The following is a 14,741-nucleotide window of genomic DNA, read 5'->3' on the forward strand; positions in this document are numbered from 1 at the left end:
GAGAGAGAGAGAGAGAGAGAGAGAGAGAGAGAGAGAGAGAGAGAGAGAGATCCTGCCAAGATCCTGTCAAGCCTTAATTTTAATAGGTTTCAATCCTATGAGCATGTGCTATTTTACAAACGTTCAGGACAGGCGTTGAACCGAAGGTCTCTCACATCTCACATCTCTTACATGATCGGAATATTGTCTTTTTTTCCATTTAAATATGAAACGTGCTGAAAGAGGGTTTTTTTTTATTTTTTTTTACGTAGTCTAGCAGGTGTGTAGCCTAGAGCCAACTGTTTGGTTTATAAAGACATCCGTTGACCTGCCTCTTGAACATAACTCTTAACATTACCTTTGTTACGTACAATGGACTTTTTCAGAGCAAAAAGAGTGTTTTTAATTCGTAAGTCTTAGAATTGCCTTCCCAAGCTACCAGTGAGGGCAAATCACCTCTTTCATAGGCGTGCCCTGACGTCAAGTTGCCAAGGATACAGATTATGTGTCATGCATCCGGGCAGTTCGAACCTCATGAATGCGCACTTTCTCAGTCCCAGAGGAATTTCATGTGGCCCAAAAGGGTGTGTATGGTATGTGTGTGAGTGTGTTTGTACACCGAATGGCAACAAATGAAGGAGTTATTGAGTCTGAATCGTGAGGATCCGTGCCATCGTGGGCTATAACTTCATCAGTAAGAAACACCAGACGGTGTTACTAACATGGCCGATGATAGCGAATGGGTCTTGGAGAGCATTGCTGGATACCTTGGTAGTCCAGAATGGGTGATACCAGTTACCGACTTTATGGAAAACAAGTGCACAGGTATAGTTACAATAACACCTTGTAAATATGTTACTTACTCTATGTATTGAAACATTTGAATTGTATAGTTGGCTTACAATTATATAGTTGGCTTACTATAACTGCTTACTAAACAGGCTAACGTTGTCTCTGAATAAAGTGGTAGCTGGATGAACAGCAGTAGCTTGTTAGCGATGTTATTATTTAGCCACTCAAAGCAAATCTTTCTTGAGGAATGACCAGCAAAGGAAACGTAACGTTGGTATCAGGTAAATAGCCGACGCAATCGTTAAAAAGGTTGAGCTGTTCAACACACCAACTGACATTGTGCATCCACTGCATGGTTGGTGCATTAGCCTAATGTTACATCATCACAGCATTGACGGATACAGGGTTAGCCCAGTTTGATAACAGTGCTAGCAAGCTAACTATCTAGGCTCTAGGAAGTTTATTGCTGACCATAATGATGCCTTGTGATGGATTATAACACAAAAACTGTTTGCAACTGAGACACTGTAAGGCACATTATATATACACCAACTGTATAATCTAACACGAGTTAAAATTTAAAATTAACATTGACTTTATTCCTAGCTATATAGGTTAAGGTAAACAACTGAGGCATGCATAACATGACTTAACGGAATTAAGCTGACTGTATTTCTTTTTGATTTAAAGTGTTTGACGATGAGGACGAAAATAAACTAACGTACACAGAAATCCACCAGCAATACAAAGAATTGGTGAGTAACATGAAGACTTTGGATCTCGCTGTTCGGTCACATTGCTGTATTATCACTATCACAAGGCAGCAAAGTATTTTTTTGTATTATTATTACTACACGCACGCAGCCTCCCAGTAGGTATGCCCATACATTTCGAGGGCTCAGACAGACGTTCGACAATTGTAGATGCTCCCAAACGAAGTAGCCTAGAATGAACGGTGATTTTTGCAGGCGAGTGGCTTTGTGGAGGCGTGCCCCATAAATGCACGTTCCCTTAATCTCATCATTAATATTGAAGTCGGTTAATTGAATAAGTGCATGTAATGTGTCCAGCCAAAGAGCTCATGCATAAGGAGATAAGCGTTTTGACATCTCTATTGGGACTTCAGTACAAGTCAATTTGTGTGTAGACTAATAATCACTTAATTACACTTAAAATGTGCATTTATATCTTAAAAGCAGTTTAAGTCTGTTATCCTATGTACATTTTGAAAACTAAATCGTGATACAATCCAAGATTGGTAAATCAAAATGACTTAAAATATGTGATGATTAGATTGCAATTCAAGGCCCATTTTGACTGGTGTACAAGTTTGAGGTAAATAATTTATCTAGCCATTACCAAACAAGTAACTTTAGTACATCTCTTTAATCAGGCGGAGAAGTTGCTAGACAATTACATGCAAGAAGTGGGCATCAACGAGCAGCAGTTTGTGGAAGCATGTGCCTCTCCTTTTGCAAAATCCAAAACATTGCAGGTAAGCCGTCTTTGATATAGTTCATTGTTCTCATAAGTTAATGAGAAACACTGCATCTTAAACACAATTTAGGCTGCTTATTACAAATGTGGAAAGAACACTAAACTAAATCTCAGCATTAGAGAGCTATGTCCTTTTCGACAGTCGATAAGCATGGCCATGCTAACAGCATTGTGTTGAATTAGTGTAGACGTGCCTATACAGAAGTCTTTGTGGAAGCATGGTTCATAGACGTCCAAAGGGGGATTAGTTTGTTCATTGTGAGTCTGGGGCTTTGCAAGGTCTTCTAATGATATTAACAGGCCAAGTACCTGGCTTGGTGAAGTCAAGACGGAGATCTGGGGTGGTTATATAAACTATATGCAGATCATTCTACCGATCTGCACTGCATGAGCAAGTCTGTACAGGTCCCCTTGCTCACCATTAACACTCGTCTTATTCCAAAGGTGTGAAGCGGCCATGTGATGACTTTCGATTTCTCATGGCAAGCTTGAATACATTTTTATTATACAAAATAAAAAGGTCACACAAACATCTCAGTCTCCGATGGCGAAATAAACAAGCTTGGAGACGGCAAACTAGTAGCCTAAAAGGAAGGGTTACGGTTTCAGTATGTCAGGTATGACTAGTTCATGTGCAGATTAGTGAACCTGTGCTGCATTGGGTTACACAAGTAAAGTAAACGCCTTCAGGGACTTACTCCTGCCAAAGAGCAATCCCTAGTCCCAGCTGTGCAGGGCTTCTACATAAGCCAGAAACAGAAAAGCGTGCACTTGTGATTAAGCTACTAGGAGGCTGTGAATCCAAGTCTTGGATGCCAAGTGGAAGGAATGCTTTGTCCCCTTTTAAGCTGTTCAAAGACTGACAGCTGAGCAGACCATATAGCTATCTATAGGATTTTGTAAAATATCATGATGGAAAACGTAATTAGGTCAGCTCCTATTTAGACTGCATTCTCAGCAGTCTTTCTTCCATGAAAAGTCATCAGCCTATCCCGATGAATACAAAAATGTATTTGCAACACTAAATTAATTACATAAAAGCATTTAGTTTCAGATATATCCCAGGGTTGGTGTCGATTCGTGTTCATTACAGAAGTAACAGTCTTTACAGATGAATAGCTAAATGCATTCATCTGTGTAATTGGTATTGCAAGGATAAAGGGACTTGAACTACTTTCTTTGTTAATGTAAATGTAGCTTCATAGCTTTTAAGTAAAATAGTCCATTATACGATTAGGAATATTCTCATTGTATAGCATGCAAATAACTTGGTATTGCAAGGATAAAGGGACTTGAACTACTTTCTAATCAATGTTAATGTAGCTTCATAGCTTATAAGTAAAATAGTCCACTTTACGATTAGGATTATTCTCATCGTGTAACATTGATATTATCACTGTGTATGCATCCTGCAAGTCACTATAGTTAAAGCGTCTGCTGAATACTTAACCTTAACCTTGAATACGAAAAATGAACAATGCTCAATAAAAAGATGAGCAAAGACCAAATGGCACATTTATTTTGAGAATATATTATGTCATAAATGGCTCACTGCTGATATGGGTTTGATGAATTGGGATGGTTTTGGTCATTTAGTGTCATGCATAACAACCAGTCACATGTTTTGTATAATAAGCGATATTTGTAGCATACAGTCCATTTGCCTTGCAGATGGCATGAACTACCTCTGTTCAACAAAGATAATATTTAGGATAAATAGTTATTTGTAGTTTTTTTTCTCCAGTAAGTAGACCATTGCTCCTTCTCACAGGGTGTACTCCAGCCAGTTCTGGCTACAGATGACTTCCAGATGTTTCGGTCCCTGATGGTCCAGAAGAACATGGAGCTTCAGCTTCAGGCCTTACGTGTGATAAAAGAGAGGAATGGTACTGCGCCGGCACACCCATTCCCCAAAACACACACACACAGACACACACACACAAACACACACACACACACACACACACACACACACACACACACACACACACACACACACACTCAAAGACACACACATGAACACACACACACACTCAAAAGACATACACATGTACACATGCACATAAGTGGCTTAAGTAATACATCTCCACTTGATACTGACAATTAAAAGAGTCAAGAGTTCTCCACTTTTATGTGTTTGCTTTTTGCAAAGTTAATGTGAAGGCTGATACCAACATTAGCTTCTAACCAAGCACTTCAACTCTCATGTCTCACCTGGTCCAGACCATTTTTCTGTATTGCTATTTGTGATGCTGTACCAAAAACAGAGGTACATTGGTATTTTACAGTGACTATCTCTGCCTGCTTTATTCCAAGTACAGAATATAAAGTACTTAAGTCTTCAAATGTGTTCCTCCACCTTCACACTTGTTTATCGTCTTTTTTTTTCATTATGTCTTTATAGTCAGCATCTCTGCATGTTTTAGAATGACCAGATTGTGCGCCACATTAACCTTGTTAATAATTAACAGGAGTTGGTCCTTGTACACAGTACACAATCTGGCTGTGAATAACAAACTAAAATACCTAAGGGCACATATGAGCAGGAGAATGAGTAGTGAGTACTGTGTGAAGCAGTAATATTGAGCATGATAAATATTTGCTGAGTCTGTCAGCCTAATGCAGGGTTTTAATCAACAGGAGCACTGCCTGAGTGTTTGATGGATGGGGAGGACGTTATGGGCGAGCTGGAACAACAAGAGATGAAAATTTTACAGGAAGTGCTCAGGTGAGAGTTGTCCATGACCTCTTACCATAATTCTTCAACTTCACATAATGACACTGGATTGAAAGTGGGGGATGGGGGGGGGTGGTTGTTATCTTTTTGTCCTGATGTGAACGGTATAGCAGACAGGTACAATAGTCTTAGTCAGGAGCTGAGCTTAGTTGGCAGAAAAAGACACGGTTGGCACAAAGATCTGGCACAGGACCGATCTATTGTGCTTAGCTAAGTATAGTATCCAGAAACCTGCCATGGCACTGCATTCAAGGACACGAAACTTCTAAAGGTGCAGTTTGAAGCAGGTATGGGCAGTATTGTAGTAAACCAGGGTATTTAGAAATCCCTAAGGTGTGATTTTCACTAACGTCACAAATACAGACGCTTCTCTTTCTATTGAACTAATACTGAGCCATTTCCGCTCTATCGGTGTCCTAGCTTACCAATTAAATACGACTAGATATGGAATCATGACAATATTGCCAGATATAACTTTATCTTGAGATGACCAACTACAAAAGCAGTTTATCAGCTACTTGATTTTATTCAACTGCCACTCTGCCTCCACCACTCACACAATATCTCCACTAGGCTAGGCAATGTCATACATGCTGCAATAACAGCTCAGCTTTTAGTTTATTTATTTTTGCACATATACCGTATAACCCGGTAAAATGTCAGGAAGGTATGACAGTATGAAAAAAAAAATAGATACCGCCCAAGCCTAGTTTGATGTTGCTGTGGTCAAGTTTGAGAAGCTTCGAGATCTACAATTATTATGCAGCAATGGGGCTGGGCTGAGGGTGAACAAACCCGAACTAGAACTCTAAACAACCGACAACAAATCAATTTTGTTTGGCTGTCCTCTTACATAGTAGCCTTTAACTAACCTATTTGATAATGAGTTTATAGCCTTTGTTGTACCTCTGTGATATGGCCAGGGTGTACTGTTGAACCGAAATGCTTAAGAGGGGATATGTAGCCTAATCTTTAATACAATGGACATGTGCCTAACACCCCTCATGATCCTTTAATTCAGTGGCTTCTAAAATGTTCATAGTAGGCCCCCCTTAGACAATGAAAAAGGGGAATTCATTGTCATTTTTCATTGTCAAAGGGGGGCCTACTATGAACAATTTGGGAACCACTGAATTAAAGGATCGTGGGGAGTGGCTTTACACAGGCCAAATACCCTGAGTTCATGCCAGTCTTCCTAATTAAACCTGTTATCACTTCTCCATCAGCTCTGTGAAGCTATTTTTAGACTTTTAGCTAATGCACAGAAACTAGTCCAGTTGAGCAGCTGTCAGTATTACACTGGTATTACTAAAGATGACAAAAACGGAGCTTAGTGAATTTACATTTCCTCACCTGAATAACAGTGAGAGTACAATTTGGACTATTGTAACTTTTGTGAAAAGGGACTTTTGTGACTAGTTAGAGAAGAGAAATATAGTTTTGTGCTGTTGTGTCATTGCATATGTAACATTTCCCTGTAAGAGCAAACAGGGTTGAGTTTGGGTGGAGTAATAACTGATTGTAAAAGGGTGGTGTAGGTGATATCTTTGACAATACACTGCTGTTGAAAATCATGTCATAGAGTTAGTATTGTTGTTCCAGCTGTTCCCTTTTAAGGGCCTAGTTGTTGCAGTGCTAACTTGTTGATATTAATTAATTGGAGTTATCCAGTGACAAACCCTTACACTTGTTGATGTTTGTTATGCAAGCCAGCTAGAATGTTTCACTAGCACTGTTTAAACTGAATAGGTCATTTTAATAACTCCTCAGAATGTTGCAAAAAGTTCCATTGATTTGATTGGGCCACCCTAACTTTTGGAGATCTGATATGTCATGACATGTTAATCCCCTTTCCCCAGCTCTTTATTGTTCATTAACACCCTCTGTCATTTAAACCATGTAATCTTTCCTATGAGGATTTTATGTCCCCTCGTTATCTCTCTCCACTTTGACAATCTTATGATCTTCTAGGACTCTGTTGAACTCCCTCGTCCACACTTAACAATGCTAAACATTTCTTTTAACTAGGGGTTCATATGAGCAGCTCTCTTCTGTTTGGTGAAAAGTGATATTTCTCATTCTCCGTATATGGACAGTCATTTTGGTGTAAGATGAAAATATGAAATGGACAATATTATCGTCTCCCCCACACCACAGGAGGTCAAAGGAGGAGTATGACATGGAGATGGCTCGCCGGACGCTGTTGGAGGAGGAGGTTGGAACCACGTCCAGCAGCTGTTCCATCCCATCTGTGCCCAACGGAACCGGCCCTCACCAGGCACCTCCTTTGGCCCCGGCAGCGGCGGCCAACACCACCGGCAAGGTTTGTTTCCCCTGCAGACACCAACAGACGAGGCACAGCTGAACCAATGTCCGCCTTTAGCTTTTGCTGTTAGCAAATAGCGCTGAGGCAAATCCAACCAAGGTATTTAAAGGGAGGCAATGTGGGCTTCTGATTTGTCTGTGTGTGTTGGCTGTTTTGTTGGTTTCCCTACTAGTGACATGTATATATTTTAGCTTTGAAATAAAAGTTCACTTGAAAAACACACAACCTGTTCTAGAGGTAAAATATAAATGGCTTTCGTCCGTCATTTACCCAAAGGTTTTACCCACTGAGTAGCCTCTGCTCTTATGGTATGATATTGCCACACACACACACACACACACACACACACACACACACACACACACACACACACACACACACACACACACACACACACACACACACACACACGAGAGCTGAATGTCTCTGGGCAGCTACAGTGTGGCAGTGGTGGGTTATGTGCATTTGTTATACAGGTCTTGGATCAAATCTAAAAACTGGAGAGTTGCTTTGTTTAATACAGTCATGGACATAATATTGGCACCCCTGCACTTCTGTCAGATAATGCACCACTACTCCCAGAATAGTGTTGCAATTACAAATACTTTTGTATTCACATGTTAATTTACTTAGTTTGCATTGGAAAAACACAACAAATCTGAGAAATAATGCCAAATCTGACTTTATTCCACATAAAACTCAAAAAAGGGACGGACAAAATTATTGGCACCCTCAAAATTATAAGAAATAATTGTATTTTAAGCATGTAATGCTCCTTTAATCTTTATTTAAACTCACCTGTGGCAAGCCACAGATGCTGGTAATATAGAAATCACATTTGCAACCAGCTAAAATGGAGCAAAGTTTACTCAACCTTTGTGTTGTGTGTCTGTGTATACCGCACTGAGCATGGAGAAAAGAAAGAAGAGCAAAGAATTGTCTGACGATTTGAGAACCAAAATTGTAGAAAAGCATGGACAATCTCAAGGCTACAAGTCCATCTCCAGAGATCTTAATGTTCCTGTGTCCACTGTGCGCAGTGTCATCAACAAGTTTACAGCCCATGGCATTGTCACTAACCTCCCTGGATGTGGAAGGAAGAGAAAAATTGATGACAATGCAACAAAAGATTGTTTGAATGGTGGATAAATAACCTAGAACAACTTCCAAATAAATTCAAGCTACCCTGCAGACAAAGGGTACAACGGTGTCAGCTTGCACTATACCGTCGCCATTTGAATGAAATGGGATGCTACGGTAGGAGACCCAGAGGACCCCACTGCTGACACAGAGACATAAAAAAGCCAGACTGGAGTTTGACAAAACTTTCTTGGGGAAGCCAAAATCATTCTGGGAGAACGTCCTGTGGATAGATGAGACCAAAGTAGAGCTTTTTGGTAAAGCAGTTAACAGACAACGAAATGAGGCCTTCAAAGAAAAGAACACGGTCCCTACAGGCTAATATGGTGGAGCTGGACCGATGTTTTGGGGTTGCTTTGCTGCTTCTGGAACCTGATGCCTTGACTGTGTGCATGGCATCAGGAAATCTGAGGACTACCAAATAATTTTTGGGCGCAATGTAGGGCCCAGTGTCAGAAAGCTGGGTCTCCGTCAGAGGACATGGGTCTTCCAGCAGGACAATGACCCATAGCACACTTCAAAAAGTACCCAGAAATGGTTAAGACAAAGCACTGGAGAGTTCTGAAGTGTCCGAGATGAGTCCAGATCTTAATCCCATAGCACAACTGGGGCATGATCTCAAATCAGTAGTTGAGACCTGGAGCAGTTGGCAAAAGAAGAGTGGTCCAAAATTCCAGTAGAGAGGTGTAAGACACCACATTAATGGTTACAGGAAGCAATTGATTTCAGATATTTGTATTTCTTTATTTTTAACGGTGTTCTACCCATTATAAAGTTGAGGGTGCCAATAATTTTGTCCGGCCCTTTTTTGAGTTTTATGTGGAATAAAGTCAGATTTCGTATTATTTCTCAGATTTTTTGTGTTTTTCCAATGCAAACTAAGTAAATAAACATGTGAATACAAAAGCATTTGTAATTGCAACACTTTTCTGGGAGTAGTGGTGCATTATCTGACAGAAGTGCAGGGGTGCCAATATTTTTGTCCATGGCTGTATTTGCTCAAAGTTTCAAAAGAATAGGAATTACCACTCCTTTTTCATTTTTCATTTCATCATCTAATCAGTCATATACGAAGCAAGCGATTAGGTTGTTTATAACTAAGATTGGGTTTGGAACCAGTTTGTAGCCACATTATATTCCTCCCCAAGTGAATGTCATGGTTGTTGAGAGATCACATACTATGTATGTTAAGTGAGCATCCTAACCATTGATTGACAGTGACTTGACTAGGCAAAAGTGCCAGCAATATTAATCAAGCTGCTTGTTTTGCAAATCTTTTTTTAACTTATTAAACTATATGACGCAGAATATAGAGGTGAACCCTAAGCCTGGATATGTGGAGCATGTTTCCAATGTATACTGTACCTGGTTTAGTACCCCAATTGGATGTGACAGAGCTCCTATTTAAAAAAAAAAAAAAAAAAGAAGCCAAATCCTTGTCCTGTTTACTCTGGAATGGCACATCCCCTCAGAAAATCGAAATTGGGTCACATACACCATGCAGCGTGAATGTAGCCGTGAAGCTTGTGGTCGAGAGGTTGGTAATGGGAATCTAATTTAGCCTTTGCAATTGCAGGTCTGCTTCAGCCCTGGCATACTGTTCCCAGTTTGTGCTCCACCAGCAGTCTCTCATGTCCCTCTCGTGTGATTTCACTTTTGGCACTGTTCTTGGAGTGGTAACTTTGTAAATGTAAATCACCCACTTTCAGACGAGCAGCACCGCAGCTAAGAAAGAAGAGAAGAGACTGGTGTCAGGAAAAGGAGATAAGGACCACAAGAGTCCAGCCAAAACGGGCGGCGCCAGCCCTGTCAAACCGCCCGCAGGTAACCAAATCCCCTCCAGCTCCTTCAGACCTCTCCCGGTTTGGTTTTGTAAAGGTTGAGGCACTCAAACAAAATCTTTGTCCACCCTTTATTATTTAATTTCATTGCATGTGTATGTTGGGTAAAGTGGGATGTTTTGACAAAATGTACAAATATTTGACCACATTTAAGTAAAGCAGTCCCAAATTCAGATCTTTTCATCAAAATATATTGTACAGGGATAGCAGAAATGTTTTTGGGGTTATACTACCTGTGCAATGCCACCTGTCAAGTTCATTTGTTCTCTTAGCCTCACTTCTGCCTGGTTTAGAGATTTAAATTTTCTGACATGCTTCTTTTAGAGCGAGGTGGCAGTGATGGCAAGACTCTCCCTGCGGTGAGAGCACCGGTTACAGGTGCTCCTGTCTCACCCAAAGAGAAGAGCAACAGCAACAGCCAGGCAGCTGAGAACTGGCTAGAGGAGGCACAGAAAGAAGCTGGTATCTCCAAGCCATTTACGGTGAGTCCCTCTAAACTAGACTAGACTCTGACTTTGGGACAGCCATTGTTCTGGTGTTTAGCCATGCAACGAGCTGTTTACGCTTTTTTTTGAAGTAATGCATATTGTTGCAAAGTTCCTACGGCAGCACACACTGAAACCTGCCGAACCTTCTGAACCTGAATCCTTTGACTTGTGTTTTCAACCCTACATCCTTAATTGCCACCCAAAGGTTTTGCAAAATGATTAAGATGATTACCATGAAACCATGTCTAGAATTTTACCAGGTTTGTTCTACCCAGACCAGGCATTAATCACAGGCATTGTGTAGATTAGGCAGTGGTCCGATAAAGTGTGTGTGTTTGCAGGAGTTGTCGGCGTCACAGCAGGAGCAGCTCCAGCAGAGGGCGCTGTACCTGAGACAGCAGCGTGACAAGCTGCAGGCCCTGAAAAAGGAGCAGCAGCGACCCAAACAGACCCACCCCGAGGAGCCACCAGCAGCCCCCACCGCTGCACCCAGCACACAGGTGAGTCACAGCGTCACCATGGTAACCCCCGGGCACAGAGCATCCTCATGAGAAGAGCATCTGCAGACACAGACTCATTACTTCTGTAAAATGTAACTCAGTTTTTTTCGCAGACTAATGATAATGAGGTTTTCCTTCCTTTTGTGGACAATAGGACAATTAGCTCAACTTATGGATTAGTAGTTGAAAAATTCTCCACATGCACCAGACATAGGCAGTAGATTCTCTCCAGAAAAAAAAATATTAGCATATGGAGGCCTTCTGGAGATGGCAGTGCAATTCTTATTAAAAATGTACCACTTATTTCTATGCACATACAGTATTTAGACACTAATCTACACCTGGCATTCAGAGTACACTGGATATCATCCCTCAAACTTTGAGAATATCAATGCAAGAACCACTTTCCATTTAACTTTGAGGTCCAACACAAGCAAACATGTCCAGTATATGCATGGAAAAAAAATCTTCAAATCTAGCTAAATAAGTCCTGCTTGTTGGTATTATCTGTTGTTATTTCATTCATGAAGTTGGCTATGATTATTTACATTTATGTGCACTGAATCATGATGATTGCCTATAGGTGATAAATATGTTTTTCAATTTGTATGCCTTTTCTTGACTCAAATGCATACCTAAGGAGAATGTCCCCAAAAAGGCTGTGAGTGCTAGTAATGGCAACTCCTCACAGCCAGGGGGTGCACCTCAAGGAGACCAAAAGCCAAAGGTGACAGTTGTAATGTAGGACACGTGTGTTGTGTAGATTTAACCCACACTAGCATCTCTATCCTTCTCTTAGTAGAGACTTGCTCTATAGACACACCATCCTTCCTGATTTCCCTACTTTTGTGAAAATTTAGCATAATGTTTAAAAAAATATTTTTTGTTTCTTCATCTGCAGGAAATATCGGTAGAGGAAAGAAAGAAGTTACAGAAACGGAAACACCTAGCAGAAAAATTAAAAGAAGAGGTTATCAAGAAGTAGCTCTTCCCTTTTAAAGCCCTTCTTGACCACTGAGAGATTACTGTTAAAAATGGACTATAAATATACCAGGAGACTGGAGAAGGATGCCATTAAAATACAGCATTTGAAACTGTCCCGTATGTAGATGTTATTTTAATCATGCATTCTATCTATGTAATACATATATGCTAATGCTATGTTTAATAAACAATTTTCTATACCCTCCTTTTTCACTTGGAATTAGCAAGTATGAAAGTAGTATAATTTCACCTAAGGATCAGATACTGTTCATCAGTATTTAAACGTCTTCATTCCACTTATATAGCAAACTTACATGTCACATGTTGCGCATAACTGACCTGTAACAGGCATTCTTCCGGCTCACACATACTTGGGCATACAACAACATTAAGCTAAATGTTGCTATGTGTTCGTTTTCATTTTGTGTTGTAGCTTGATATGCATATGTGCTGTCAATGGGTAATGCTGTATGTTGTTTTGTAAATATTGTATATTCTGGTTTGACTGCTGTGTTGTTAAGGTACCCATCATGTGTTGAGATCATTGTCTTGAGGACACAATTACATATTGTCATTCAAACTGCACATCTGTGATATGCAAATAAAGTATAGTTCTCTTTGGCTACAATACCGAATCATTGGTGTTTTGTACATTTTTGTTGTTGAAGGATTACAGAAGAAAGGGGGTTTTCACTTATGACATCTTAACCTCCACATTATTTTCACATATGAAAAAAGTTATGTTGTCAAAGTCAATTTCTGGTGGTATGTGTATTACTACAATAGACTTTTGCCTTGCTTGCCTGTGTTGGGGTTATTCCTAAACTACCTACGTTTTCAACCCCATTTCTTTGTTGTAAAGAATACTACACTAACACTTTCTCAAAACTTCACTACATCAGTATACTATGTGAGCTAAACTGTGGATACTTTACATTGCTTAGATCCAAAATGCAGTCAATGACCTCTTCGGAAATTCATGGATACCTGTCTCAGTGAATGTTCACCCCCAGCAAAATGCTGTGCAACTACAGCATTTTTTGCAGGTATTTAGATAAAACAGTTAACTTTCAGTTCAAAACCAGACAACATTAAGATCACTGTAGATGGAAAGATTCTGTATTTAGACGGATAAATGAAATGATACATTGAAATAAAACAGATTATTCTATAATTTTTTGCTGAAAATGTATTCAGTTTTATTTGCTTTGTTTTGTTTGTTTGCAGCCTTGTTACCATCTATACTATACAACTGTATAACAGTGGTGCAGTACAGCATTTGCATTGAAATGTACATGTATGAAGGAAAAATATAGATGTAGGTGTCGCTGAAGACATTTTCCCATTATTATGCCTGCATTCATATGAAAGTCATAAGCCATCAATGAGACAAAGTGAACAACAAAGGCAGCTAACAATCATGTATATGTTTTGAGAAGTGGGTATACTCAATGCTGACTGAAAAATAAGTGGGTATACTCCGTATACCTGCGTATACCCTGGACTACACCACTGGATGTCATGTCTATGGACATGGTATTGACAAGTGTGAAAATAATCAGAAAAAAACTGTTAAGGTATTCAATGAAGCTTGTTGCAAACAAACTCATGTTTACCTTTGTATATCAATACCACCAGATAACATATAGTGGTTCTTGGAAGCTTACTGAACATAACGAAGTGAGGTTTAGTTCTGATTTCACATCTATTTGTGCACTTAAAAAAAAAAACGTTTTCACCCGGACGTGACGTAATCGCATTGCTCCACCCTCTCAGAAATCAAACCTTCAAGAGGCGGGTAAAGTCTCAGTGGTATGTTGTTCTTGCACTTACTGCTTAGCCGTCTTTTATATTGTTATATATGATAACCTCGAAGACAACTAGCCATGTTAGAAACCTTTTGACAACAAATAGTTAATGTTAACAGTTAATGTGCCATTGTTAAGGGTTCTGTTAATTAGCCATTTGAGCTAATGTTAGCATGTTAAACAGCAGTCGCAGTCTTGTGTGTTTAGAGGCTTGAGTTGCTATCTTTGTGGCAAATATCAACTAGTTTAAATATGTTTGCCTAGACGGTATTCGTTGTAGCTTTGTGATCTTTAATACAACAGTCATATATAATATGTGATAGTAAATAACAGACATAAAGCTACTCGCAACACTGCAAATCCTAGCTGCAGTGTCTTTAGCAACAGTATCAGTAACGTGTTGGATTGAGGTATAATCGGCTAAATTTAGTTGGTTCTTGGATGGTCAGCATATGCCCCAGTTAAGAGAAATGTAACCTCAGCTAAAACTATCGGGAACATTTAAACTAAAAGGGATGTCACTGCAATCGCCAAATGTCGTGTACCTTTTTTGTTGACTCCAGGTTTCTGTTTAATATCTACAGGTACCTTTTGCAAGACATGCCATTGCCTCAGAATGTCTAACAAGTTTGTTATAAAGGTATGGGAA

General features: G+C 39.8%; 1 protein-coding gene across 1 annotated transcript; it reads left to right on the forward strand.

The window, feature by feature from the left end:
- Nucleotides 1-629: 629 nt before the first annotated feature.
- Nucleotides 630-12,787, forward strand: cfap36 (cilia and flagella associated protein 36). The gene is made up of 11 exons (XM_080849410.1): nucleotides 630-804; nucleotides 1,462-1,526; nucleotides 2,165-2,266; nucleotides 4,040-4,154; nucleotides 4,909-4,996; nucleotides 7,163-7,328; nucleotides 10,181-10,295; nucleotides 10,637-10,794; nucleotides 11,142-11,300; nucleotides 11,941-12,027; nucleotides 12,202-12,787. The coding sequence occupies exons 1-11, from the start codon at nucleotides 702-704 to the stop codon at nucleotides 12,283-12,285; spliced, it is 1,242 nt and encodes a 413-aa protein (XP_080705536.1). The 5' UTR covers nucleotides 630-701; the 3' UTR covers nucleotides 12,286-12,787.
- The last annotated feature ends 1,954 nt before the right edge of the window (nucleotides 12,788-14,741 follow it).

Source organism: Sprattus sprattus (assembly GCF_963457725.1).
Source record: "Sprattus sprattus genome assembly, chromosome: 12".
Lineage (NCBI taxonomy): Eukaryota > Metazoa > Chordata > Actinopteri > Clupeiformes > Clupeidae > Sprattus > Sprattus sprattus.

What these genes read in the sequence shown, in the direction of transcription:
- cfap36 (XM_080849410.1), top strand. Translation starts at nt 702, where the DNA reads ATGGCCGATGATAGCGAATGGGTCTTGGAGAGCATTGCTGGATACCTT. An exon ending in ATTTTACAGGAAGTGCTCAG is followed by an intron (nt 4,997 to 7,162) that starts GTGAGAGTTGTC and finishes CCCACACCACAG; the next exon opens with GAGGTCAAAGGAGGAGTATG. An exon ending in AAGGAGACCAAAAGCCAAAG is followed by an intron (nt 12,028 to 12,201) that starts GTGACAGTTGTA and finishes CTTCATCTGCAG; the next exon opens with GAAATATCGGTAGAGGAAAG.